The following is a 26,248-nucleotide window of genomic DNA, read 5'->3' on the forward strand; positions in this document are numbered from 1 at the left end:
TCATTAATTATTCCTATATTATGAATTATATTCATTAAGAAAGGAATAGGAAATGTGGTTTTTAAAGTAACAAGCTACGTTCAGCGCTTCTACTACATATTAGCCAATTTCTACGACTTTACAGTTTCGGTGTGAACGTTCTGCGTCAACATTTCTGGACTTCTGTGTGAAGCGCTTATTAGGGTGGCCAAGAATTTTGCGGTTACACCCCTGGGAATTTAGTACTAAAATTGTTGATGGCTTTGGTAACACTTTTGCTTGTATATAAAAGGCATTCGCAAATTTTGTACGGGTGTAATTCAGAAAAAAACGCCAGCCAGTTTGATCGAAGGTGCGGCAGATTAAAAGTGAAGTAGCAATTAAACGGTTATATTTTAGTACTTTCTAAGAAACAACACACAAGGTAAGCGTTTATTTACATTTTAGTATTTATTTCGTTGTTAAAAAAAGTGCGACCACCTCGATTAAGTTTGCCGGAAAATAATTTGAAATCAAACCACGTGTTTTTTGTAGCCCCTTTACTATTTAATCAATACTCTCAAAGAAGGCAAGGTTTCTCGAACTTTCGACCCCAGTGAGTAACGCTTCGATGCACACTTACATACATAATTGCAAAGGTGCATCATAGAGCGCCTATTAATTAGGCAAATTAAGATTCTAGAAACTTTGGAAGTTCTGACTAATTGCATATTGATGCCTAATGCTTGATTGTGATTATCTGGAATATTCCACTGGAAAACGTGCCGCTTCCCACTCACTGCAGTCACAGTCTACTTTCGGTTGAGTGAGTATGTGTGAGAGAAAACTTGCGTCATCCGTTGCGGGGTCTTGACATTGCTTGTGATTTTTATTGTTTCTGTTTCCAATAAATCAATGTCCAAGTTACTCATCGTAATTGGTAATTTATTTTGAGTGCCATTGCTCTTTTGCTGGAATATTCCAGCTTGGGAAAAATGTGAGGCTTCCCCCCCCCCCACACAACCACACAAAAATGCGTGCATGTCTGATCATTTAATTTTAATGCTATACTGCTATAGAAACATGTTGGATTCCCTTACATACAGTCAAGGCATATAAACATTGTTTATAAATAGAACTAACATTCATAAATTTATACATTATGCGGCCTTTTATTAAATATACTTAGCTAAAAAAAAACACGTTGCCAACCGGCATTCAAAGTGCGGGCACGTGTGTTTGTGAGCGGGTAAAACCAACACACGCAAAGCCGTCCCGGACACAGTGGTTGTCTCCCTCGCTCGCACATACGAATCACCCTCCAAAATGACCTGGCTTCAGCAGCGTGGTTTACATATATTTAAGTATATGCATGTGTGTGTGTGCTTGTGAGGGCGCGTGTGTTTGCGTTTTTAGCATTCCAGAATTTTCGCCTTTGTCCATGCGGTTTCTTCTCTTTTTTGCGCACTTTGCAGAAAAAGGTGGCAGCTGCTCGGTCGCCATTTATAATTCTCATCGATCCAGCATTGATCTTGCCATTTTCATGAATCGGTTGGCATTAGTCACCGTTCGTGATTCGCCGATTTTGGCAAGCCGTTTTAGATAAACATGCGGCATAAATGGCACAATGAAAACGAAATGCTCGCTGAAAAAGGCGAAATAATATGGCGTTTTCACTAGGAAACCGAAATGTGTTCTACTTTTTCCTTGGTTGTCATGGGAAAGTATTCAGCAACCCCCAAGTACACAAGCAAAATGAAACATTCAATATTTAATATGTTTCAAAGGTTTTCTATATTTTATATTTCTATACACTTACCATCTCAGCAAACGGTTAATTTTCCATCTACACGAATAACACAACATTTGTTCCATTTTCTCAGTATTACTTCTCCTCTGGCAATCTTTCTATCGTTTTGGGCACAGTTTTTATATTTTTTGTATATATGTACATCGAGAAAAGGAAAATTAGAATTGTAAAACACACCGTTGTAATTCTTTCCAGATGTCTAAAGCTCCTGCTGTTGGTATTGATTTGGGCACCACCTACTCGTGCGTGGGCGTGTTCCAGCATGGCAAGGTCGAGATCATCGCCAACGACCAGGGTAATCGTACCACTCCATCCTATGTTGCCTTCACCGATACGGAGCGTCTGATCGGAGATGCCGCCAAGAACCAGGTGGCGATGAACCCGACCCAGACGATCTTCGACGCCAAGCGCTTGATTGGTCGCAAGTTCGATGATGCCGCCGTGCAGTCTGACATGAAGCACTGGCCCTTCGAGGTGGTCAGCGCCGATGGCAAGCCCAAGATCGAGGTGACCTACAAGGACGAGAAGAAGACCTTCTTCCCCGAGGAGATCTCTTCGATGGTGCTTACCAAGATGAAGGAGACCGCCGAGGCCTATCTGGGCAAGACTGTGACCAACGCGGTCATCACCGTGCCGGCCTACTTCAACGACTCTCAGCGTCAGGCGACCAAGGACGCCGGCACCATCGCCGGTCTGAACGTGCTGCGTATCATCAACGAGCCCACTGCCGCTGCTATCGCTTACGGTCTGGACAAGAAGGCTGTTGGAGAGCGCAACGTGCTCATCTTCGATCTGGGCGGCGGCACCTTCGATGTGTCCATCCTGTCGATCGATGACGGTATCTTTGAGGTCAAGTCCACGGCCGGAGATACGCATCTGGGTGGTGAGGACTTCGACAACCGTCTGGTCACCCACTTCGTGCAGGAGTTCAAGCGCAAGCACAAGAAGGATCTGACCACCAACAAGCGTGCTCTGCGTCGTCTGCGCACCGCTTGCGAGCGTGCAAAGCGTACCCTGTCGTCCTCCACCCAGGCCAGCATTGAGATCGACTCTCTGTTCGAGGGTACCGACTTCTACACCTCGATTACTCGTGCCCGTTTCGAGGAGTTGAACGCTGATCTGTTCCGCAGCACCATGGACCCCGTGGAGAAGGCTCTGCGTGACGCCAAGCTGGACAAGTCGGTCATCCACGACATTGTGCTGGTCGGTGGCTCCACCCGTATCCCCAAGGTGCAGCGCCTGCTGCAGGATCTGTTCAATGGCAAGGAGCTGAACAAGTCGATCAATCCCGATGAGGCTGTGGCCTACGGTGCTGCCGTCCAGGCCGCCATTCTGCACGGCGACAAGTCGCAGGAGGTGCAGGATCTGCTGCTGCTCGATGTGACTCCTCTGTCCCTGGGTATCGAAACCGCTGGCGGTGTGATGAGCGTGTTGATCAAGCGCAACACCACCATCCCGACCAAGCAGACCCAGACCTTCACCACCTACTCGGACAACCAGCCCGGTGTGCTGATCCAGGTGTACGAGGGAGAGCGTGCCATGACCAAGGACAACAACCTGCTCGGCAAGTTCGAGCTGTCGGGCATCCCCCCCGCACCACGTGGTGTGCCCCAGATCGAGGTCACCTTCGATATCGATGCCAACGGTATCCTCAACGTGACTGCCCTGGAGCGTTCGACCAACAAGGAGAACAAGATCACCATTACCAACGACAAGGGTCGTCTCTCCAAGGAGGACATCGAGCGCATGGTCAACGAGGCCGAGAAGTACCGCAACGAGGATGAGAAGCAGAAGGAGACCATTGCCGCCAAGAACGGCCTCGAGTCGTACTGCTTCAACATGAAGGCCACCCTCGACGAGGATAACCTGAAGACCAAGATCTCGGACTCTGACCGCACCACAATCCTGGACAAGTGCAACGAGACCATCAAGTGGCTGGATGCCAACCAGCTGGCTGACAAGGAGGAGTACGAGCACCGCCAGAAGGAACTGGAGGGTGTGTGCAACCCGATCATTACCAAGCTATACCAGGGCGCCGGTTTCCCACCCGGTGGCATGCCCGGCGGTCCCGGAGGTATGCCCGGAGCGGCTGGTGCCGCTGGCGCTGCCGGAGCCGGCGGTGCTGGCCCCACCATCGAGGAGGTCGACTAAACCATTCACCCCCACACCTCAATGCAACCATACAGTAACAGTTCTCCAAACAATTTACCAACCAAACACAGTAGAAGAGTTGCTTAAACAAACTTGGATTCTAAATTAGGAACTCGCCAAACATACAAACGGGTCAAACGACAACTGCTCCCCGTAGTTCATTTATATAAATTATAAATTCATACTAGAACAAAACCAAACACACTGCTCCATAATAGTATATATTATATTATTGTCATCGATCGATCATCCAAACTATTTGCTTGTACTTGAATTCAATAAATAAATTTGAGAATTGCAAAGCCTGATTTTTCATTGCGAAAATTTGATTTTATTTCAGCTTGGTGAAATATGTATGTATATTAATTTGACCACCGCGTGTGTGCCGATTTCTGATAAAAGATATCATGTGTACTATATCTTGTATCTTACATGGTAATCATATTTAAGTAGACGCAGAGCTGTGTGGTTTCCCAATTGGAGTAGCTGATAAGGAGAGATAAGAGGGCATTGTTTCTAGAACAAGTGCTGTTTTGTTCGATATAATTGGGGTGGAACTGCTTTCGCTGCTTTATCTACTAATCCTATCAACAAAAAAAAACAATACAGTTTTACTTGTACAATTATTTTGAGGAAATATATTAACATTTTGCTTTTTTACTAAAAACCATTTGGGTTGGGGGGTATTTCAGCATGCAGCTACGAAGTAGCTCACTTTTCTGGTAATATCTTTGTGTACGGAATAGACGAGATTAGTCACTCCATTATAGAATCATCTAGACTTTTTTGTCGGAATTAAACTGACGTAGCAGAAAAATCTAGAGGCTAATATTAATATAAACATTTTGAGCGGCATGATTTCATCAGATTTTTCTGTTGCGTGATTGAAATCTCTTAAAATGTGTGACTTCAATTTACTTGCTAGATGGGCTTAATCCACCCAGGCAAAGTTGGGATCCTTTTCGGGTTTCTGACCCATCACAGAGCCTATCACCGGTAGCTCGCTGTTGTTGGATCTGTACAGGCCACCACTTATGCTCTTCCGGGCAGGGATACGACGGTTAAATACGTTTCCCGCCGTCCTGGGCTTGAAGTTGATGTCGGCGTGCGATTGACCGGCGTCCATTTTTACATTGGCTCGCGAACCACTCACCTGCTCCAGGTAGGATTGCCACTGCTGCAATTTGTCCTCTGCCGCTCGCAGCTGATCTATGCTCCGCTCGTGGCCAGGATTTATTCCGATGGGCTGGATGCCGGCGATATCTTTCAGATCCACCTTAATTGGCGCCAACGCTGAGATGGCTCGCGATAAACCGATTTGTGAGTGCCGAATCCGATGCTCCGTTAGATCGGCGCCGAGCAGCTCCTCGTGTGGATCCATGCGAATGGGTATAATCTTGTTGATCACATACAGCAGCAGGAATGTGGAGCAGACGCCCCAACAGGCTAAGCATAACGCCGAGAGCGTCTGAATGCCCAGCAGATACCAGCCGCCACCCTTGAACAAACCACTGCGTCCGTTGGTCGTGTCCAGTGGGATGGGATTATCAGCAAACAGTCCCACGGCAATTACGCCCCAAATGCCGCAAACTCCGTGCACAGCACTGGCTCCCACCGGATCATCCACGCCCATACGATCAAAGAGCGGCATGGCCAGGACGCAAAAAAGCGAGCCAATGGCTCCGATTACGAGAGCTTCCCAGGCGCGGTACAGGAAACACCCGGCCGTAATGGACACTAGGGAGCCGAGCACTCCATTGATCAGATCCATGATGTCCATGCCGCCCCCATGGCGCCAAAAGGAATAGCTATGAGGTAACATGAAACCCATATGGCGCTCATTATAAATTCGAATTAACTTACATGGAGCTGGTGAATCCGCCTCCAAATGATCCCATCATGGTCATAACGGCGGCTCGTGCTGCGTACTGCCACTTAGCCCCACTAACGCCATAGGTGCTGCCCGAGTTGAAGGCCAACCAGCCCCACCAGAGGACAAACAGACCCATACACGCGTTGACAGGATTGCCCAGTGGCAGCGGATCATATCCCTCGGAGTAACGACCCAGTCGAGGACCCAACATGGCGGCCGAGGCGAAGGCGGATGCGCCTCCAATCAGATGCACTGGTCCACTGCCGGCAATATCCACGGCGCCCAGCTTGTTGAGGAATCCGTGCTCGCCCCACACCCAACCAGCGGGGATGCAGTACACAGCGGTGTTCAGGAAGGAGAACAGGCAGTATGCCTTAAAGTTGCAGCTGGAAGGATATACAACAAGTTAGTCCCAAAGTGTTTGATACTGTTTGGTGGTAGAACAAGACATGCTTAGGATTTCGTCCTTCGTAACTTCTTATCCCTGTTTGTTGTGCCGCTGTATCTAGTAGAGATGTATCATGGTTACTCACCGTTCAGCCATGGCGCCGCTGACAATGGTTGTGGCCGTGGTGGCGAACGACAGTTGGAACAGGAAGGCGGCAAAAATCTGTCCCATCAGTGCATCGCCCACCGGTGGATCCAGCAGGAAGTCCCCAATGGCGATGAATGGATTGGAGAGTGGGCCGCGACCGAAGCTCATTCCGTAGCCGAAGAGCCAGTAAGTAAATCCGCCCAGAACAATGTCGATCACGTTCTTCATCATGATGTTCACCTCGTTCTTGATGCTTACACAACCGGACTCCAGCATACCGAAACCCGTTTGCATGGTGAAGATGATGAAGGAGGAGGTCAGGACCCAGTTGGTGTCCTCGACGGAGAGGTCATACAGACCGGGAATCACATAGTTGCTGTGATTCCTCGGCGCTCCCACTGTGCCGTTGTTCATGTCCGTTTGGTTGGTCGGGCGATTGAAAACTGCCAAAACGGATAGCAAATCGAGTGGCGAATACAAATACCTAGAACATGAATGTTAAAAATTACCCGCATTTGATTTAAATGCAACTTAATCGTCGCTCAGCAATCGTAGATTATTCACTATGCGTGTTTTTTGCAACGCCACTAATCTGTTGTTGGTAGCTTACGACCCTTAAAGTTTTAAACTTGACACTGGGGTTGCATGCAACGAGTGCATTTTGCAAAATTAATGAGCGTATTTTGAGTGAATTGAATTTAACTATCAGTGGAACTCCGAGTGCGGTTGGAATGCGCCAATAAATTAAAATCTATTTTAAACTCGTGAAGTTTTAGTTGACGTCTTGTCGGTTGTCCGACAAGCATTGCCTATTTTTAAAGATTTTAATATCTCATTCATGAAGGAGGTGACTTTATTGAAATATGTAACAATTTAAGCTAGTATATCTTTAGGCTTTCGTTAGTAGTTTTCCATCGAAGATCACTTTGAGATGTATTATTGCATTAGAAATGAAATTAACATATGTACAAACAGATACAGTGACCCCTAATGCATAGTTTAGGATTCAAATACATATTATTATTGGATACATCATTATATTATTATAATATTATTATATTATTATTGTTTTGAGTATTAATTCTTTTAGTACCTAAGCTTAAGCGACCGTTACATTTTTCAAGCTACCGTTACCACCAATCACCAGAATGTTTGGCTCAGCCCTGGAACCGGTTCCTTTTCACCAGCCACGATAACGGTACCGAGATCGCCAGCCCTGGAACGCAATGTCTGTGCGAAAACTCCCGTTCGGTTCGTCGTCGTCGGTGGTTGTTGGTATTGCTCGAACGTTCGCAAAAAACTGTTGGAAATAATTGTTGGATACAAGTTTTGTGGCTAACTGAACAAGTTTTCATTAATTGTGCCGTGCTGAGTGCTAACTAACGCGTGCAATATGTATTTTTTGGCATTGCTTGCGTTTATTGGAAATGCCAAAGGTAACGGTTCTAAGTGGGAAAAACTGGTGTGAAAAATTTGATACACATACACACTTATACACATGCGGGACCATGCAATTTCAGCCCCATATCCTCGTCATAAGTGAATATCTGCAATCGGTACAAGGATTAACTCCTTGACAGCGCACAGCAAAGACGTTTTTCATGCTAAATCTATTTCGATTCCTTGGCTCCTTCTGCGATAATTGGAAATATGGTCCATGGCCACACAGCTCGCAATTTATGGGACACGGGCCACACACACACATACACTTTGGCAGGGCATACCAACACCAGCCCACATGCTCGCTCTTTTTCTGCAAAGCGAAAGCATAGAGAAGAGAGAGGAGAGAGAGTGTGTGCGAGAAAAGGGGACACAGCATAACGGTTTTTGGGTGGGGAAATGGCCATACGAAGGAAGTGGCCTGCAAAATTTCACTTTGCTCTGCGCTGAAAGAAAAGTTCATGTGCTTTTATGTTAATCAATGAGAGTATTAATATTTTTTTTTGTAATATTTAACTTATTTATTTTACCATAAGCTATTCCAGAAAGATAAAACGAAATCGTCTAAGTTATTTTATTTCGATTTCATGAGCCTGTGTCGCCAAGTGTAACATACACAACGACATGCAGTCCTGTGTATGTGGAGCTGGTGGGCGGTTGTTTGGGGGTGTGTGCGTATGGTGTTTATTTTTTGCATGTATACTTGCCTCGTCTGTATGGGTGTGAACTGGGCATGTGTTTGACTCGCGTGTATGTATTTATTGCACACACACACACACTGAGACGCGAATTTCACTTGGGAACTCTCGAATAAAAGGCAAACTTTTTTTGTATGTGATATTTTTCCAATTTTTTTCTTTGCGGGGGCGTAACGCACGCCTGTTTGCCATTTTCGTTCGTGCGTTTCCTGCCCAGCAATTTGCTTTCCTGCTGCAAACGCATGTACCAATACACATGTATGCAGTTCGTGTCTGTGTGGGCGGGTGTGCATGTGTATTTGTTTTTAATTTGAATTTCCTTTGGCTGTTTAGCATTTAAATGATGTCGAAAATGCTATGCGTTTGCATTTAATTTCATTCAAGTGATAAATATTGTGCTCCTTGCATCCCCCTCTTCCCCCGTCGCGCACTCTCCGCTGAGAGTATTTACAGCACCTGCTGCACTGTGGCATTGCGCGTGAGTGTGTATGTGTGATTTGGTGGCCCAATGCTAAATCAGCAAAGGCGAAAGTTGGTCAAGTGTGTCAAAATAAAGAATTCAGCTAGAATCGGGCGTGCATTATAGGTGCAAAAATATGCTTTCGTAGGGATTCTATTCAAGCACATACATACATACATATGTATGTATGCCCTACAAGGTCCTTAGTAAAGTATTTTCTTGTCCACAGGACAAACAATAAGTTTAATTAGTTAAAGGATTTTGAATAATTTTTAAGTACCCTACATTTGTATACTAAACATGTAAAACAATGATTTTAGTATTTATTAATTCATTCAATCTCGTTATGATTTCTTTATATGCAGTTTAACCAAATAACTCCACAAAGTATGCACTAAAAATGCACACATTCTTGAAATCATAATAACAGTAATAAAAAGTTAATAGTTTTTTTTTTTTTTAATAAATCCAAAAGACCTTCTGACAATATAAATTCGAATTTTTTATCCTGATTGTAACTGTTGGTACTATGCTAAAAGTTATATCAGTAGAATAAGTTTGTCAACATATTTAAGCCAATAAATCCTGAAATATTTATCACCTTTCTCAGATGGAAACGCGGTGAGCTCGAGCCTGATCCCCGGCGGCTCCTGCCGCGATTACAATGGAAAGATGTACGAGACTGGCATGCACTATATGCCGGGACCCGACTCATGCCGCCTCTGCATCTGCGACAGCGGACTGCCCAAGGCTTGCAAGATGGTGCTCTGCGAGGCGTTCAGCAAGTGCAAGTCCTTCCAGACGGTGGGCAGCGGCAACAACTGCTGCGAGGTGATCTGCCTGGATGACCAGTTCAGCGATGGGAGCACCGACTTCGGCATTTGACTGGTGGCCAGTGGCATCACGGCCACGCTCTCCTTGTCGCTTCTCTTCTTTCTGGTGAATCGCCTGAGGCAGCGGAAGATGCGGGCGCGGGAGAATCGCCAGAATGCAGAGGATCAGCGCAGCATTGTGGGCAGCATTGGGTAAGTGTCCCTCAAATCTTCTTCCCTCCCAGACCGTCTAATGTCCTATCAATCTCTGCAGCTACATAGCCGGAAACATGGGCTACATGGAGGGTAATCTGAGTGCCATTGATTATTCCTACAGCGGCGCCGCAACCCACTATCCCTTGTGGAAGCCGCATTTTCCGCGTGGTGAAGCTCCACCGCCGTACGAGGAGGCAGTGGCCATCTCCCAGGCGGAGGCGCTTAGTGCCCAGTGCACCGTCAGCCTACCAGCGAGCTCCCAGCGAACGGTAGCCACGGTTAGCCAGCAGCAACAGCAGGCAGTGGCCCAGGCACAAGCCCAGGCTCAAGCTCAGGCTCAGGCCCAACAGCAGCAACAGATCCAGGCCCAGGTGCAGGCCCATCAGCATCTGCAACAGCACACTCTCCAACTGCACACTCAACCGCAGCAGCACCACCAGCCGTACAGCCAGCAGCTTGTGGCTCATCCGCATCCACAGCACCCGCACTCCACGGCCAATGTGCTGCCCCAGTCAAATCAGTACACACAGAGCACCACCAACTTAATTAACATCAACATCAATAGTGGCGGGGTGACCACCATAGCCACCGGGGAGAATCACCAGCCGCCTTACAGTCTGCAAAGTGACCACCAACTCAGTCTGGAACAGCAGCAGCAACAGCAACAGCAGCAGCAGCATCTAATGCAGCCTCCGGTCAGCAGTGGTTCCATTTGCCTCCAGGCGATGCCCAAGCCGCCAGTCTCCGCCGAGTGCAGCTACAAGAATTGCCACCTAAACATTAGCGCCAGTGTTACTACTGCGGCAGCCAGCTCCAGTTCGGCAGCCTATACGTCTGGCCGAAGGACAACTCCCAGGGGATCCCAGGAGTTGCTTCATCAGTTGCCACAGCAGCAGCAGCAACAGCAACAACAACAGCAGCAACAGTATCTAACCGTAGCCGATGTGGAGATCAATGCTAGTGCCAGTGCCGCAAGTTATCATTCCCTGCCAGCAGGTAGTGGGGAACTTGTGGCCACTCCCACACACGCACAAGTGTTGCAGCATCAACAACAGCAGCACCAGCAGCAGCAGCAACATCTGCTGGCGGCCATATCCTCTCCGGGCATGGAGATACTGCAGCCTTTAGAGATAGCCACAATCTCGTCGGCACCTGCCTGCAGCACAGCGGATTCAGTGACCCAGACCACACAGATGCCTCTGCACGGAACGCTGAAGAACAGCCAGCCACAGCAGATGAGCAAGACACCCTCCAGTTCGAGGCGCTATCACCGCACTATTCCGCGCTATTTCGCAGTGGCCGACCCTCTCCAATTAAAGCCCAAGACCAGCAGCAGTGCCACATCCACTGGTGATAAGCAGCAGGCCAGTAAGAAGCCCATGTGCCAATGCCCCATCCAGCACGTGCCCATGTCGTATATGGGGAGTACGGCCAACGCAAATGCTTTCTTAAGCGGAGCCGGCAAACTTTTCACCGGAAACTCGACCAGCAGCAGCACCTCAACACCGACGTGTTCCCTGTCTCCGGGAGCGGCGGCCACCGGTGGAGTTCGTCATGCGGCCACCTTGTCCTACGGACAACGAGCCAAGTCCTCGTCGAACCTGCAGGCGCAGGATCTAATAACGGCAGCTGCTTCGGGTGGTGGAACTTTGCGACGAAGTGGTTGTGGACATGAGCCGAAGATAGCCACTATATCCAAGCAGGTTGGCGATGAGACGCATCATGGCCATACGGCATCCAGTGGTGGAGTCAATGTGTCGGCCATTATACCACCGCCCCCGCTGCAACATCCCGAAGAGGTGTCTGCGCCGCCAATTGTCCTGGGTCGCGTGCAGAAGAGATCATCCAGCAATTCTGCCGAACGGGGAAGGAGCTCCAGCGGAGGAGGCAGTGGCGGACGCAGTGTGTCCAGTGGCAGCGGTGGCGATTCCCTATCCAGCGTCTATTTGAATCGAAAGGTGAGTTCGAAATGTAAGTAATCCCCTTGTGAGAGCTTGACATGGCGGGGAATGAATCGAATGCTAAATTCGAAAGGGACTTGATTGGTTTTCGATTGGTGAATGCCAGGAATTTGGTTATATCTGGTTTCATTCCTCGATTTCTGCTTTCTTTCGCGCTTTTGCTAATGCTGCTTTGCTTTCCAGGTTGATGCCTACTTGAGTTTGACGCAGAAACAGCAGCAACATTTCTTTAACCAGCAACAGCAGCAGCAGCAGCCAGATCCAAGCAATCCGACTTTACCACCGAAACTCTACAAAAGCCTAACGAATTTAAAGAGCGCCACCGTGGTCAGCACATCCTCGTCCTCCTGCTCGTCCGGCAGCGGGAACAACAACGCCGTGGCCACCATTTACACGCTGAGCAAGCCGGCGACCAGTGGTCAGCGCAAGGAGCAGACTCCCTCGCTGACTCTGCCGCCGGCCAGTCCAGCCGCAGGACAGTCCGGCGAGAAGCTGACCAGCGGCAAGATCAACTCGAGCACCTTCTATCCGTTGGCCAATCACGTGACCTACACCCTGCCCAAGCACATCAGCGGCAAAGTGTCGTTGAACAGCACCATCAACAGCGTGGTCAGCAAGGTGCCCTCGGTGATCAGCATTCCGCCAGTGGAGAACAACAATCCGGGCGGCCAGACAGGAGTGCCGGCCAAAAGCACCACACTGCCAAAGATCCTGCGCGTGAAACGCGATCCATCGTCGGGGTCGGGAGAAGGGGGGACTGCCACGAGTCTGGCGATTGCCCACTGCCAAATGCCCAGTTACCCGCTGACGACGAAGGCCACCAACGGAGGAGGAGGATCCACCGGACGGTCGCCCAGCAAGCAGCTACCCGTGTGCACCACCTCGAAGAACTGCCTAAATCCCAAGGAGCACTTCCTGCCCAACGACACCAGTCTGGACGATGACTACCTGAGCGAGTGCGAGAACTGTAAGATAGCACAGAGCGCCAAGTACTTCTTGGATGCGGAAATGAGCGGCGGCGGATCCGCAAACTCGCACCAAGAGACGATGACGCTGCAGCGGAAATCACTGGAAGAGACCAAGGAGGAGCCCATGGAGAGCTACTATCGCAGCTCGCACACTCTGCCCAGCAATGCCAAAAAGCATGGGTGAGTTTAGACAAATATATAGTTAGTTAGTTATAGTTGTACAATTAAATAGTGTACCAATGGTTCGAGTATTATGAAGCATAATTAGCAAGTTTATTTTCTTTTTCTATCCCCATTTTCGATATGTTAGCAAGAATAACAATCGGGAAAAGTGGCAGGTCTCGACGATTCCAGCTGCCAGCTCGTCGGATGAGGACATCAACGAATGAGATTTAAGCCATTTTCTTTAAGATGCCCGATCGCCGGCCAGAAGAGCATCCTAAAGAAAACGCAGGCTCCAAAACCACACCACATCCAACCACACCCCGCCCCCCCTGGATAGCTAATCAACGTAGGTAACCAACCAATTGCTGCTGCAACGAGAGACAGATCCTGTACATATATACGAATATTAAAATAAAATCGCGTCATTAAATATTTGTAGAAGGTAACCAACTGATTGTTAGATTTAACCATGACTAACGATACTCAACCCAGAAGCGGCATATAAATCTGCGTGTTTGTTATGCACCTGTATATCTTTGTACGTATGTAATTGAATCTGTACCATACGATATGATATGAAACGATAGGATAAGCAAAGTTAGAGCGGGCATTAAATCAATTATAACCAATGTATTATGAAGATATTAGCGGAAATGTTGAATACTTAGCATATATGAAATTGATCATTAAGATGTCAAACCCTACTGCCATCTGCCATTTTGCCAACGTTAACTGTCAATAATTGTGTATGTATGTAATATTTAAATAATGAATGTAAGAAACTCAAGTTTTTATATACAACTAAAGGAAGCTGACCAAAATTCAATGTATTTCCCTGCTGCTCATTCCCAAAAGATGCACAAACATTGCACATACGAAATCTAGGATAAACCAATTGACATAGGCATACATACTCGTAAATAGAGGAAACCATAGGATACGAATTTAAATTGAAAACTCATTATCATTTTATTCCCGCTTTATATAAGACGTCGGCAAACGTACCGACCGACAAATGCTTTTCTAATTTCCAAAGTTTCCATCTTTTACCAGTCGAATCAATGAATGTACCATATAGAATGAAACTGCATACATCAGTATGCATTTAGGCGTAAGAAATCGTTTTCAGTCGTTTTTGTGTGGGGTTTAATAGACATTAGACGGTTTCCTGATCGATAACGAAGGACTTGCTAGAGAATAACATTCGTTTAATTCTTGAATTGGGCGGGTCCTAGACAGTCTAATGCCAACGATATAAGCACGATATGAAATTATATGTATGTACATGGAATACAGATAGAAGAGCAGCGCTCCACGAGAAGTGGGCGAATGAATTCTTTAATTCAATTTGCTAGTTACTAGTCGTAACCACACTAAGCCAAGCGCGTTACTCAAGCAATTAGTCGAAGCCAGAGATACCCCCAATAAAATACATAGATACTACTCAGTAAATTATCCTGGTTTGTCCTGCCCTTAGTTCTTCTTTAAGTTAAGCTACCCCCATCCCACTTACTGCGGATGGACGGAGATGGATGAGGAAAGCTTGCTCGAAAACGGTTCCTGTTCCGCTTTTGGTTGTAATAGATCTCTGACCTGAAAACTGTATTGTGTTCAACGGATGCTCAAAAAAAAAAAAAATAAATAAACGAAACAACATAGCTATATGCCGACCGACAAGCATGAATTGTACAATTTGTTGTTTAAGTTCGGATATTGTATGTATGTTCAACGAAGACTTGACTCTGTTATCAAATGCTCAAAGCGTGTACTGACCACAACGCAATCGTGTTCCCCAATTTCGGGGGCGTAATTTAGCAAACTGAAAATACAAGTATTACAGAAATTACTCAATAGTATTAACGAATGAAATCAAACGTTTTTCAATATATGTACTTATTAGTGAGAGTCATTTATCAAAATTTAGTTTCAACCGTAAAACCAAAACAAACAAATATGTACATCACGGCTAAGTACGAATTTTTATTCAATAAGCTATATTTACTAATAAACAAAGTCTCAAGAAACCAAATATTAAACTAAAAAGTACTTGGTAATAGTAGTTTAAAATTACAAAAGGATAAAAATACATTAAAATTAAATTAGTGTGCTATAGTTAAAACAAATTTACCAAATCGAAAAAGAAAACGTTTCAAAAATTATTCAACACAATCGATGTCGAAGTCGAATCGCTGCTGACGGACATTGTGTTTCAAAAACGATATTGAGATTTGTATGAATAATTGCTTAAACAACAGAATATTACGAGTATCAATGTGTTATTGAAAAAACATCGTATTGTAACTATTTAAATTTAATTGAACTAAAAGTGGAAAAATAAATTGGTCTATAATGAAAAATAAACAAGAAGTTGACTTTGCTTTTTTTCTCCATTTATTTAGCGTTTTATATAGCCTACTTATCTGCGTTCTTCCCAAAATTTGCAGAATTTATAAACGACTCCACTCCAAAAGTCCCAAAATAACAAGTCAGTTCTTGCGGTTTTAATTGTAAAAAATGCAATACAATTTGTTTTTTTTTTTCGTTTAGTTTTTGTTTTGTATTTAAATCATAAAAACAATTTTACGATGTATCAGATTTGCCTTTAGTTATTATAATATATAAAGGTATACCCTATTAGTTGCTTTTTTAATGCCTGATTCTGCTATAGATGCACAATACTCGCAAGCGAATCGTGTGTTTTCATATTATATACATACTCGACAACAAAATTCAATAAAATAAATTAAGTTAGGTATGTATTTCATGTTGGTACTAATTAGTTTCGGTTTGATCAACGGACACGGGAAGAATGGAGCTGTGGGACAAGAAGGAGCAGTGTGAAGAGGCCTAATAAAGATGATGCTGCCACTTTTGCCGCTGATGTTGTTCTTAAAAGTAGAACCATTCGGATCCTAACTAAATTCTACTTCTTTGCCACCTGGCTGTCCAGAACGGGTGTGATTGTCTTGCCTCCGAAGATCTGACCCCAGCCAATCAAACTGAGGAGAAAAAATACATCATTAAGTTGTGATTTCAAATACAATTTAAGGGGGGCTGTATACTCACCGCCAATGGTTCTCCACACGTCTGCTGAGTGCAATCTTCTCGCCCTTCTCCGTGCACACAGGCGTCGTAAGAACGATCTTGGCCAAATCACCTTTGGTGGCCGAGATGCGGCCACCAGTGCTGAGGGATCCGATATTAACCAACAGGATTTCGTTCTTCTGCAGCTTCTCAACGCGCGCTCCCTTCTTGTCACCATCGGTACGGACGCCGAGAAGGCGACGCAGCAGGTAATACGAGATTTCCAGCTCCTGGTAGATGTCCGGCAGCTGGCCAACGGCGCCTAGCACCTGACCGACCAAACGATCGGCACGGCACAGCGTAGGATCGATCTTGGTGCCCACACCAATCAGACCGCCGGGCACGGCGTACTGCAGCTCATTCTGTTCGGCGAAGAGCGAGACGATACGGGAGAAGATTGGACGGCAGGTGATGTTGCCATCGCTATCCTTGGTCACAACGCCCGGACGCACCTCGATCTCTTGGCCTACCTTCAGCACGCCGCTCAGAATGGAGCCACCGGCCACACCGCCCTTAAGGTCTGCCACCTCACAGCCTGGCTTGTTCACGTCGAAGGATCGGATGACGATCAGACGGGGCGGGGCATTGAAGTCACGCGGCGGCACTGGTATCTTGTTCACAATGTACTCGCAGAGCACATCGATGTTGTACTTAAGCTGGGCCGAGATCGGAATGATCGGAGCGCCCTCAGCTACGGTGCCCTGGACGAATTTGGTGATCTCCTCGTACTGCTCTTTCGCCTGGCTCTCCTTGATCAGATCGATCTTGTTTTGCAAGATCAGAATCTGTTTCAGCTTCATAATCTCAATGGCGGCCAAATGCTCAGAGGTTTGCGGTTGTGGACAGGATTCATTGCCTGCACATGGAATAGGTAGTAATTTGTATATCTTTTGTCGGTTCAGAGAGATCCAGGGTTACTCACCAGCAATGAGCAGCAGAGCAGCGTCCATCACAGCAGCACCGTTCAACATGGTAGCCATAAGAATGTCGTGACCGGGGCAATCCACGAAGCTCACATGTCGCACCAGTCTGAAGTTGCCGGAGCAGTTGAGCCGAGTGCAGGGCAAGCTGTCGTCCTTGCTGGATGCATCCGATACGAAGCTGGCCGGGCGCGGGCACTTGGGGTTGTCACACTTGTAGATTTTGGCGTTGGCATAACCTAAAAGCAATGCGATAATAATTATGAAGAATATTACAATACATTCTTCGAACTCCTGGCCTGGCAAACACGTAAAATAATCCTTCGTTCTTCACAAGGAATTAAGTGCTATTGCTAACTAAATTCATTTCTTTGATCCTTCCAGATCATTTATACAGCCACAAACAAACATCACTTAATAATCGTAAAATATTTATTGTAAAATAATAATTTGCACTTAATGCGGTAATAATTTCAGCACATTACAAGGTTGTTTGTCAAAACACTAAGTTATTACTAAATTAAAATTTAAGTTTATGAAATGTATACAAGTACAAACTATATAGAATTACTCGTTTTATCCTCTAGTAATATAGATCCTCAAACATAATATAGATCCAATATATCGATATTAGCATTTATTAACAAATAAATAATTAAAACGTCGGAATATAAAATCCAACTAGTAATATATATATATGTTAACAAAAAAAAAAAAGGTTCAATGCAATGATGTCTCAGGTGGGTAACGGCGTGCCATTTAAATATAGTACTTCAAGTCCATTCAAAAGAGGACCTTTCTGCAATTATCAGCTCCGCAGCGGCACTCGACACGCACAGCTGTCGAGAGGTTCTCGTAGGGCACATCTTCGTTGTCCGCGCGAATGTAGTCGAAGCTCAACTCCTCGCCCGCCTTGATTGGACGCAGTGTGAAGAACACGAGGTGCGGCAGCGCGACATTCAGGTGCTCGATCCAACAGGGGAACACGGCGAGATTAGGATCGCAAGAGTGATTGATAAAGTGCGAGATGTTGCCATAGTTAGCTGCATCGATAGTGTACTCGCTATCCTGAGCTGTGTTGTAATCCAAGTCGAACAGATATGTCCTCCCATTGTCGTCATACGCCTTGCCGCGCTCATTTGCCTCATCGCTGGTGATGATCTCTCCAATGTACTCGCACACAAATTCACCCTTACGCAAGGCAGTTGCGGCTCGCACCCCCCATCCGCTGCCGTTGGCGGTCTTAAACAGCACCAACGGTACCTGGCGTCCGTGCTGCACCAGACGGTTGGAGCAGCTTGAATCGCACGAGCAGCGGCTATTGCACTCATAGATGGCACTTCCGGGACGAAGGCGCAAGCGCCGTGTGCTTCGCTCGTAGGCGAACAGCTCGCCGGCGAAGCGGGCACAACACTTCGTAGAGGCAGTACACTCCTCTGTGTCTTCAGTGCACTTACAGCCCACAATCCCCGCTTCCGGCTTGGGCACATCCTTGCCGATTATGTTATCATGTATGTACATGAAATTGCTGTCTATGGTGTCCAGATCAATGTTGTTCTCAACACGTATTGGCGGTGACGGTTTCTCCACATGATTCATGCGCTTCTCGAACAATGCTAGATCAGCCAACTGCTTGCGTCGTACAAATTGGGCCCGCTTGATTTGCATGCTTTTCAGGGCTCGTTCTCCAATTTTCTGCGGTTCCCTTTGGCTTCGACTGCCAGCAGCGCGATATTGGGCGAGCAGTATAAGATCGATCTGCAGATTGAGTGGCTCATAGGCGTCTACTTCGGCCACCGTAATGTTCTCCATTAGTGGCAATGCCTCCAGCTGCTTCTCAAGCTCAGTGGTTATCTTGGCTATGTATATCTCGTAGAGCTGCTGATGCCGCTCCACAAACTTCTCCATTTCGGCGCAGTCGGCCACGTTGGCAAGACTTTCCCAGGTGTTCTCGCTATCATGGTATCCCAGCCATTTGACGAAGAAGACTGGCTGATATTGATCCATCTCGACGCATTCAATACGCTCCACAACGTACTCTCCTTTGGGCGGCCTTTTGGCAATTACTCCCATGTTATTTTTCGACCGCTTGGAGTTGGGAGTTGGGGCGCCCACACAACTGCTGCGTCGACGCTTCAGTTTGGCGAATCCGTTGAGACTGGGTATTTTGTCCACATCATGTTCCTCGCAGCCAAAAACGCTGCCATAGCCGCTACTATTGCTTGGACTCAGTGAGGTCTGACTGGTGCTTCGCCGGGTGGTGCGTCTATCTACACTGGAGGTGGATGCTGGCATGGAAGACGAAGCTGGCTTGGTGCAGAGGCGGCGGAATCGGCTATGTCGCCGCAATTCGGCCAGGTGGCGCAGCATTGAACGCTGTTTGATTTCATACTGCTGTCGCTGCTGCTTGGAGGTCAAAAGATTTTTGATTTTTTTTTCGCTCAAGCGTTCTGCAAATGACAAGTTTTGGACAATTGTGGATTGGATGATGGGTTTGGTGTGTTTTTTTTTTTATTTGGCGGACGCGTCGCAACCGAAAAAATCGTAAAAACAAGAGAAATAGGGAAAAAGAAGAAAAAGATTGGCAATTAATTAAATTGCTGGATCAGTCGTATCAATCAATGTAACAGATTCAAGACTAAGCTAACAGGAAGATATGCTTAATACCAATCTTTGGGAACGCTTTTTAATTCAGCTTTGTAAAGTACAACATTCTAAAGACAACTTCTTTTATCATTTTAGACTACTTAGGCGACGACACAAGGCAACGCGTGCTAATCCAGCAATTTAAGTTAACAAAATACACAAGAATTCGAATTACAAGAGACAATCATTCGCAGAACCCTTTTACAACATTATCTCGATGTAAAGCAGCGACAGAGTTGGCTACGCGGTGTGCCGTCGCGATACGGTGTTAAAAAGTGGTTCTTAAGATAATTATGGGTTATTTTCGGCCAGCCGAGAAGGTTTACAATCTTAGGGCACTACGGGGTTTACGGGCGAGCAGGAAGAATTAACATACGGCTAAATTATTATCAAGTAGAATAATACATCTTAAGATTATATGCTTAGGCTAGCTTACACGGATCCCTGACTCACCCAGCTTGATTGTGATGTTGCGCTCCAGTTCGTTCTTGAAGCGCACAGTCTGCACGCCGGATATGGCTTTGACCACCGTGGATTTGCCGTGAGCCACATGACCGATGGTGCCGATGTTGATGGTCGCCTGTCGGGAGATGACCTCCGGTGATAGAGGCGTTAGTTTAGAGACGTCCTGCAAGATTCCAAATGCAATACGATAAATAAAGGCGCTTTAATAGAGGAAAATCAGAGCACAAGTCTTGTTTACCGCCGCCACACCCCCTAACAAAACATCCCCTCTCAGATGCATGTGTGTATATAGGAAAGCCGTCAATTTTGAGGTTAGAATGTCGCTTGAATTGCATCAACTCAAAATTGATGACAACAGTCAGGTAGTCCTCGCGAAACTGATCTGCTTGCCAGAGCCCAAATACCGCCAGAGTCCGCATCATGCCCATATGCAGAGCCAAAGTTGCGGGATAAACCAAACAGACCCTAAATGTAGCGCCACGTGCTGCATTTTCACCGTGATCTCTCACCCACAACAAATCACTGCTGGCCCTGGCGAAACCCACTGGTATATCCCTCGAAATTGGTCCGCGAACCGTTCGAGACAATCTGGGCGCGTCCTTGCGACCCGCACCCCGCTGTTTTTCCGGGAAGCGGCTCCATAATGACGACGCGTATACTTTCACACACGGGCGGAAAAAAAGGGAAGGCGGCGTCTGGCGGTCGTCTTTGCTGGCTGCTTACCAAGTTGCTGAGGTCCTGCTTCTGCAAGTTCCTGTTCACACCGATCTGGGCTTCAGCCGTGGCCATGTTGCTGATGTTTTCAAAAACGATGCGTATGCAAAATGAAAATAATAATTTTCAGCTATTACAGCTCGGCATCAAATCTCGATATCGAAGAACGATTGGACCCGACAATGCCTATCGATAGTGCTCTAATCATGGTTGGCCAGTGTTGGACACGTCACACCGGTGCCCAACTGCGATGCGTATCGATAGAGTGCCGCCCTATCGATACACTTACAGTTCTTCAGCCGCAAACGAAAGGTTAAAAATCCGCTTCGCTTCTCTTCTGCTCAACTGTACCGCCGCTTTTTGTTCAAATATCTCGGGAATTACGAGCGTACACACAACGGAAGAGCGTGCAGAATGTCGAGCGTGCCAAAGCGAGCCAAGCTGGACGGCGCCCCCGCCGATGGCAACACATCCGCCGCCGCCGGTAACAACGAGGAGGAGTCGGAGGCGTTGGAGCAAATTGATGCCTGCCAGAACGAGATCGATGCGCTGAACGAGAAGGCCAGCGAGGAGATCCTCAAGGTGGAGCAGAAGTACAACAAGCTGCGGAAGCCCTGCTACGAGAAGCGCAGCGAGCTGGTCAAGCGCATCCCCAACTTTTGGGTGACCTCGGTGAGTACTTCGATCCGCGGCCATGTTTGTCCCCTCCGCGTGTTCGTCTGATGGGTTCTAGTGGAGCCGACTAGATCTTTCGAAGCCCTGAAGTGATGGTAATCGCTGCACACATGTACAAGAAATTTTCTCTATTCGAGGCATTTTTTCTTGTTCATCTTTGGGCTGCAATGCCGACACCACCGGCTCCCCGCGCATTTTCCCCCTCCCGGAAAAATCGTGCTATCGATATATCCGTCTGGCCGGGAAATACACAACATAGCACAGTTCAAAATGGCTTCAAATCAAAAACCACTGAAATATTTGCTGCCATAATTGAAAAGAAAAGTAGTGCCATAGGGGCCATAAACATGGCTTTCTGCTTGATAGCATGCATCCCCTAGCTAATCCCAACTGCCATATTTGCAGTTTATCAACCACCCGCAAGTATCCGGCATTCTGGACGAGGAGGAGGAGGAGTGCCTGCACGCGCTCAACAAACTTGAGGTTGAGGAGTTTGAGGACATCAAATCGGGTTACCGCATCAACTTCCATTTCGACGAGAATCCTTACTTCGAAAACAAGGTGCTCACCAAAGAGTTCCACCTGAATTCAGCGGGTAAGTTCTCCCAACGATTGATTCAAATCCGCTTAGCTAACCCATTACTATTTCAATTAAAGCTGCTTCCGAGAACGGAGACTGGCCCGCGTCTACCAGCACGCCCATCAAATGGAAGGAGGGAAAGAACCTGCTAAAACTTTTGCTGACAAAGCCGTACGGAAACAAGAAGAAGCGCAACTCCGAATACAAAACCTTCTTCGATTGGTTCTCGGATAACACCGATCCCGTCAACGACGAGATCGCAGAACTGATAAAAGACGACCTTTGGCCAAATCCACTGCAGTATTATCTGGTACCTGATATCGAGGTGGAGCCCGAGGACGAGGAGGACAACGAAGATAATGATGAGGAGGCATTTGACGACGAGGACGGTGAGGATGGAGAAGGCGAGGAAGAGGAAGAGGATGAGGGTAAGCTAATGGAGTGCCTTTTGAACAGAAGGAATTTACTAACCACCTAACCAACCATTTTAGATGACAAGTAAACTGATTAATGCAATTTCAAATCGCTCGCAACCGAAGGCCCACATTGTTTATAACCACTGGCAACTATAGTTTTCCCGATGGTTATGCAACATTTACATATTCGCAACGATTTAAGGACATATTTAGGTTTCGAAATAAGCAAAAGTCATACATCCATTAAAGAGCAGCAGAAAATGAGAATCACCATTAAATTAATTTAAAACAAATAAAAAGACGTAAATCGAATCTCAAGCCGTGTCTTTTTATGTAAGTAAAGAATTACCAAAGTATTCAATTCGATGTTTATAAAATAATTTATTACTTTATTAATTAATATTTATTAATTAATTAATTATTTAATAGCAAATTAGAGGTGTTACTATTAAGGTAGATTTTGGGTACCCAGAAATACCTATCTTTTAATATATCCTTTAAGAATTACTTTAAAGTCAGAATATCATTTTTAAAATGAAAATTCGCTTTTATTTAACTAGCTAGTATAAATCTTAAAATCTAGCTATTTTTTGTAATCGATAACTGTCCTGCAACCCTTACGCCATTCAAAACAACCCTGCCACACGTCGAGTAGCAAGTAACGTAGCCCTGGTCACAGCTGAGATTTTTAGCTGAAAAATTGTCGGGATAAAAACGATGGCCTCTATTAACAAATTGGCACTTTTGGTATGTTATAATGCGAATAAATAGAAAAAAGTGAACAAGCTCCGGTCAATGCCAAGCCATTTTAAGTGCATGTCAAATTTTTATTGCGTTTGCAACCCGCTGTCGCATATGTAGAATTATCTAACGCGCGTTTCTTGGTTATGTAATTTTTGCCCATCTTAACCCACGAACCGCGGGTAGTTTATGTTTAATAAGCCGAAAAACTTACCAAGTGCTCTTGTTTGCTTATCCCGCAGAGCCGCACCCTCAGCTCCGCTGCCGCCCAGGCGACGGTGAAGCCACCAGTGCAGGTGTTCGGTCTGGAGGGTCGCTATGCTACCGCCCTGTATTCGGCTGCCTCCAAGTTGAGCCAGTTGGATCAGGTGGAGAAGGATCTGACGGCCCTGCAGGCCACCATCCGTAGCGACAAGAAGCTGCGCGAGTACGTGACCAGCCCCATCATCAACAAGAAGGTCATGGCCACCGCTCTGAAGGAGGCATCCGAGAAGCTCCGCTTCGCCCCGGCCACCGTCAATCTGTTGGGTCTGCTGGCTGACAACGGACGTCTAAAGAAGCTGGACACCGTGATCAATGCCTACAAGACCATCATGGCCGCACATCGCGGTGAGGTCGTCTGCGAGGTGGTCACCGCCAAGCCCTTGGATGCGTCCCAGAGCAAGCAGCTGGAGGGTGCCCTTAAGGTAGCTACGCCTAGCTTCTGTCTTGTCTCACCCACTCAATTTATTGCTCATTTGCTTTGCAGTCTTTCCTGAAGGGCAACGAGTCTCTGAAGATCACTTCCCGCGTGGACCCCAGCATCATTGGTGGCCTGATCGTTTCCATTGGCGACAAGTACGTCGACATGAGCATTGCCACTAAGGTCAAGCTCTACACCGATGTCATCCAGACCGCTGCCTAGACTCTTAAGGATTTGCTCTTGATTTAGATGGTCAAACTGAAAGTTTGGTATTGGAATTCAAGCGGTAATAGCGAATAAAACACTCTTCACCCTTTGAAAACCAACAAAATTTATTCAGAGATATGCGCACTAGATTTGGTTTATGATTTAGATATATTTTTAGGATCCGGTATATCTGTGCACTGCAGCTCCGCAACCTTGTGCTGGATTGTCTGCTGCAGAAGGCTGTGCTGCTCCAGCAGATTCTCCAGCTCCTTGATGCGAGATCTCTGCAGTTCCAGAACCTTGGTGAAGTTACTCGTGGCCGGGGACTCAAGCCAGTTGATTAGAAAACTATTATGTTGCTCTTTATTATCGTTGGCGTTTTGTTGAGCATCAAAATTACTCTTCGTCTTGCTATCTAGTGTACTCGCATCCTGCCCTGGGTTGGGGCTGCAATCATTCAAAGGACTCTCCTCCAGGACCAGAACATTGGTCTCGTTCGAGGATCGACAAACTCTGTAATTGGGCTTGTCGATTTCCGGGAACACAGCTCGCTCATCATTTTCGGTCAGATCGGACTCTTGAACGCAAATCTCTGGAGGCGGCGCCATGGGACGTTGCTTCGCCGGAGAGCAGCACCCATCTTCATAGTCATTATTCCGGGTGCCGTTCATAAGCAGCACGTTGATTGCATTTGAAGTTCTTCTCTCGCCGCCGCCACAAGTAAAGTTATTCGAATTATTGGTGTATCCGCCAGATAAACCTGTCGCTGAGCTTCCAGTTTGATGGCTGAACGAGCCGGTCATCTTGGTTCGCCTAACAGGCGAAGAGCTCTGAGTCTGCAGCGTCACCGTTGAGCACTGCACTTCCTGATCCTTCAATTGCTGGGTGATGCACGTCTGGCAGCATTCGCTCTTCAGCTCCGGCTTTTTCTTCGTATTCTGCTGGTTCATCGAACTTTTAATTTTGTTGTTACCTCGTGAAGTTGGCGATACCGGGTAGTTCGGGCTACTGCGGAAATCATCTGCTACAGTTTTTATGTCCGTTGTCCTGAAAGCTGGACAAGTGAGACGTTCACAGGAACTCTGTTTTTTTGGGCTGCCTTTGGAATTATCCTTTCTTTCTTTATACTCTTTATTTATACTTTGTTGGCTGCCTGAATCCTCTTCTAGAGGGGCTACCGCTTTTTTGATCCCTTGCACTGGACAGAAACTACAGGTGCATCCATCACAGGTGCAGTTTACAGCTCCAAAGGTCGGTTTATTTACCCTTGGGCTTAATTTCATAGGTGGATTATTTTTGTTCTCTAAGTTTGTGGCCCTTGTTTGTGGATTGGGATACTTCTGTCCCATTTGGGTGTATGTATTGCCCTGGAACATGCTGTTGCAGGTGTTTCGAAAACGACAGCAACCATTCGTACATCTGTTCGCGCTGCTGAATTCCTGCCTCTCCGAGCCGAGACTCTGTTTGCTTTGGTTCTGGATCCGCTCGTTAGTCTTTTTGCTGATGGAATAGCCATGGCCAGCGTCCGATGCCGAAGAGCTCCACCTGCTCCATTCCTGCAGGCCAGCTTGAGTCCTTGCCCTGCCAGCAGCACGAGACGAGCTCTCCGATTCCGAACCTGATCCGTGGCCATCCAAATGGGAGGCGCAAACGCATCCGTGCCGGCATAGCGATTCGGGGTCGACGTCAAAACTGCTGAGGTTGGCCAAGTTCTGCCACCGGCGAGCCTCCGACATGTTGCGCGGGTAGACGCACTGCTCGCCCGGCTCCTGGCCACAGATTATACAACGACGATGCATTTTCCAACGGACAACCAGGACGGAAACGGTAAAATTTTGAATTTTAACTACAGGAGCATTTGTCGAAGTGCAAAACTATAATTGGAGAGGGTGCCTACCTTCTTTTATTGAAATTCTTAATGGTGGTGGTTGGTAAAAGAATAGTTCTAGATTTAAATGTTTAAATAAAATTAAAAAAAAAAAAAACCGTTTAAATGAGTGTGATCTGAAAGGCGCACTGCTGAAATGCCTTACTTTTCTGTGGCCCCCCCATTGTAAGGCGTTTTGGTATT

The 26,248-nt window shown here is 46.6% G+C and overlaps 8 protein-coding genes across 19 annotated transcripts; 4 read left to right on the forward strand and 4 right to left on the reverse strand.

Annotated features, from left to right (window-relative positions):
• The first annotated feature begins 290 nt into the window (after positions 1-290).
• On the forward strand, positions 291-4,218 carry Hsc70-4 (Heat shock protein 70 cognate 4). Of its 7 annotated transcripts, none has more exons than NM_079632.6 (2): positions 291-403; positions 1,964-4,218. In NM_079632.6, exon 2 carries the CDS (start codon positions 1,964-1,966, stop codon positions 3,917-3,919), a length of 1,956 nt encoding a protein of 651 aa, NP_524356.1. In that variant the 5' UTR covers positions 291-403; the 3' UTR covers positions 3,920-4,218. The 7 variants fall into 7 exon arrangements, with proteins under 7 accessions (NP_524356.1, NP_001262586.1, NP_788679.1 ...); NM_001275657.1 differs by lacking the exon at positions 291-403 and adding an exon at positions 494-574; NM_176502.2 differs by lacking the exon at positions 291-403 and adding an exon at positions 760-788.
• Positions 4,219-4,766: 548 nt separating this feature from the next.
• Positions 4,767-6,741, reverse strand: Amt (Ammonium transporter; the record flags this gene model as incomplete). The annotated part of the gene is made up of 3 exons (NM_001104330.3): positions 4,767-5,727; positions 5,783-6,178; positions 6,326-6,741. The coding sequence occupies 3 exons, from the start codon at positions 6,739-6,741 to the stop codon at positions 4,851-4,853; spliced, it is 1,689 nt and encodes a 562-aa protein (NP_001097800.1). The 3' UTR covers positions 4,767-4,850.
• A 956-nt stretch (positions 6,742-7,697) lies between these two features.
• On the forward strand, positions 7,698-15,369 carry CG42404 (uncharacterized protein). Of its 3 annotated transcripts, none has more exons than NM_001043248.2 (5): positions 7,698-7,763; positions 9,536-9,950; positions 10,012-11,924; positions 12,098-13,062; positions 13,193-15,369. In NM_001043248.2, the coding sequence occupies exons 1-2, from the start codon at positions 7,721-7,723 to the stop codon at positions 9,808-9,810; spliced, it is 318 nt and encodes a 105-aa protein (NP_001036713.2). In that variant the 5' UTR covers positions 7,698-7,720; the 3' UTR covers positions 9,811-9,950; positions 10,012-11,924; positions 12,098-13,062; positions 13,193-15,369. The 3 variants fall into 3 exon arrangements, with proteins under 3 accessions (NP_001036713.2, NP_001247118.1, NP_650437.4); NM_001260189.2 differs by having other exon boundaries at positions 10,012-11,911; NM_142180.4 differs by having other exon boundaries at positions 10,012-11,911; positions 13,193-14,671.
• A 78-nt stretch (positions 15,370-15,447) lies between these two features.
• Positions 15,448-21,062, reverse strand: eIF2gamma (eukaryotic translation initiation factor 2 subunit gamma). 3 transcript variants are annotated; one of them, NM_001275658.1, is made up of 5 exons: positions 20,886-21,062; positions 20,151-20,325; positions 17,054-17,290; positions 16,114-16,987; positions 15,448-16,046 (listed from the first exon to the last, which is right to left on the reverse strand). In NM_001275658.1, exons 1-5 carry the CDS (start codon positions 20,949-20,951, stop codon positions 15,971-15,973), a joined length of 1,428 nt encoding a protein of 475 aa, NP_001262587.1. In that variant the 5' UTR covers positions 20,952-21,062; the 3' UTR covers positions 15,448-15,970. The 3 variants fall into 3 exon arrangements, with proteins under 3 accessions (NP_001262587.1, NP_731993.1, NP_731994.1); NM_169629.2 differs by having other exon boundaries at positions 15,588-16,046; NM_169630.2 differs by lacking the exon at positions 20,886-21,062 and adding an exon at positions 20,401-20,541 and having other exon boundaries at positions 15,588-16,046.
• Su(var)3-9 (Suppressor of variegation 3-9) lies at positions 17,468-21,062 on the reverse strand. Its single transcript, NM_079633.3, has 3 exons — positions 20,886-21,062; positions 20,151-20,325; positions 17,468-19,501 (listed from the first exon to the last, which is right to left on the reverse strand). The coding sequence occupies exons 1-3, from the start codon at positions 20,949-20,951 to the stop codon at positions 17,835-17,837; spliced, it is 1,908 nt and encodes a 635-aa protein (NP_524357.2). The 5' UTR covers positions 20,952-21,062; the 3' UTR covers positions 17,468-17,834.
• A 93-nt stretch (positions 21,063-21,155) lies between these two features.
• Set lies at positions 21,156-22,857 on the forward strand. Its single transcript, NM_142181.3, has 4 exons — positions 21,156-21,548; positions 21,957-22,146; positions 22,209-22,559; positions 22,623-22,857. The coding sequence occupies exons 1-4, from the start codon at positions 21,291-21,293 to the stop codon at positions 22,631-22,633; spliced, it is 810 nt and encodes a 269-aa protein (NP_650438.2). The 5' UTR covers positions 21,156-21,290; the 3' UTR covers positions 22,634-22,857.
• A 337-nt stretch (positions 22,858-23,194) lies between these two features.
• On the forward strand, positions 23,195-24,294 carry ATPsynO (ATP synthase, oligomycin sensitivity conferring protein). The gene is made up of 3 exons (NM_079634.3): positions 23,195-23,294; positions 23,531-23,974; positions 24,037-24,294. The coding sequence occupies exons 1-3, from the start codon at positions 23,265-23,267 to the stop codon at positions 24,190-24,192; spliced, it is 630 nt and encodes a 209-aa protein (NP_524358.2). The 5' UTR covers positions 23,195-23,264; the 3' UTR covers positions 24,193-24,294.
• Positions 24,288-26,142, reverse strand: CG14864 (uncharacterized protein). 2 transcript variants are annotated; one of them, NM_001043249.2, is made up of 2 exons: positions 26,075-26,142; positions 24,288-25,946 (listed from the first exon to the last, which is right to left on the reverse strand). In NM_001043249.2, exon 2 carries the CDS (start codon positions 25,911-25,913, stop codon positions 24,333-24,335), a length of 1,581 nt encoding a protein of 526 aa, NP_001036714.1. In that variant the 5' UTR covers positions 25,914-25,946; positions 26,075-26,142; the 3' UTR covers positions 24,288-24,332. The 2 variants fall into 2 exon arrangements, with proteins under 2 accessions (NP_001036714.1, NP_650439.1); NM_142182.2 differs by lacking the exon at positions 26,075-26,142 and having other exon boundaries at positions 24,288-26,033.
• Positions 26,143-26,248: the final 106 nt, after the last annotated feature.

This window comes from Drosophila melanogaster, chromosome 3R, assembly GCF_000001215.4.
Source record: "Drosophila melanogaster chromosome 3R".
Taxonomy (NCBI): Eukaryota; Metazoa; Arthropoda; class Insecta; order Diptera; family Drosophilidae; genus Drosophila; species Drosophila melanogaster.

Coding starts and splice junctions, on each gene's coding strand:
- Hsc70-4 (NM_079632.6), top strand. CDS start 1,964: ATGTCTAAAGCTCCTGCTGTTGGTATTGATTTGGGCACCACCTACTCG.
- CG42404 (NM_001043248.2), top strand. CDS start 7,721: ATGTATTTTTTGGCATTGCTTGCGTTTATTGGAAATGCCAAAG. Junction 7,764..9,535: donor GTTTATTGGAAATGCCAAAG/GTAACGGTTCTA, acceptor CACCTTTCTCAG/ATGGAAACGCGGTGAGCTCG.
- eIF2gamma (NM_001275658.1), bottom strand. CDS start 20,951: ATGGCCACGGCTGAAGCCCAGATCGGTGTGAACAGGAACTTGCAGAAG. Junction 20,326..20,885: donor AGCAGGACCTCAGCAACTTG/GTAAGCAGCCAG, acceptor GGAATCTTGCAG/GACGTCTCTAAACTAACGCC. Junction 16,047..16,113: donor CGTGTGGAGAACCATTGGCG/GTGAGTATACAG, acceptor TTTTCTCCTCAG/TTTGATTGGCTGGGGTCAGA.
- Set (NM_142181.3), top strand. CDS start 21,291: ATGTCGAGCGTGCCAAAGCGAGCCAAGCTGGACGGCGCCCCCGCCGAT. Junction 21,549..21,956: donor CCAACTTTTGGGTGACCTCG/GTGAGTACTTCG, acceptor CCATATTTGCAG/TTTATCAACCACCCGCAAGT. Junction 22,147..22,208: donor GTTCCACCTGAATTCAGCGG/GTAAGTTCTCCC, acceptor TTTCAATTAAAG/CTGCTTCCGAGAACGGAGAC.
- ATPsynO (NM_079634.3), top strand. CDS start 23,265: ATGGCCTCTATTAACAAATTGGCACTTTTG. Junction 23,295..23,530: donor TTAACAAATTGGCACTTTTG/GTATGTTATAAT, acceptor CTTATCCCGCAG/AGCCGCACCCTCAGCTCCGC. Junction 23,975..24,036: donor AGCTGGAGGGTGCCCTTAAG/GTAGCTACGCCT, acceptor TTTGCTTTGCAG/TCTTTCCTGAAGGGCAACGA.
- CG14864 (NM_142182.2), bottom strand. CDS start 25,976: ATGCATCGTCGTTGTATAATCTGTGGCCAGGAGCCGGGCGAGCAGTGC.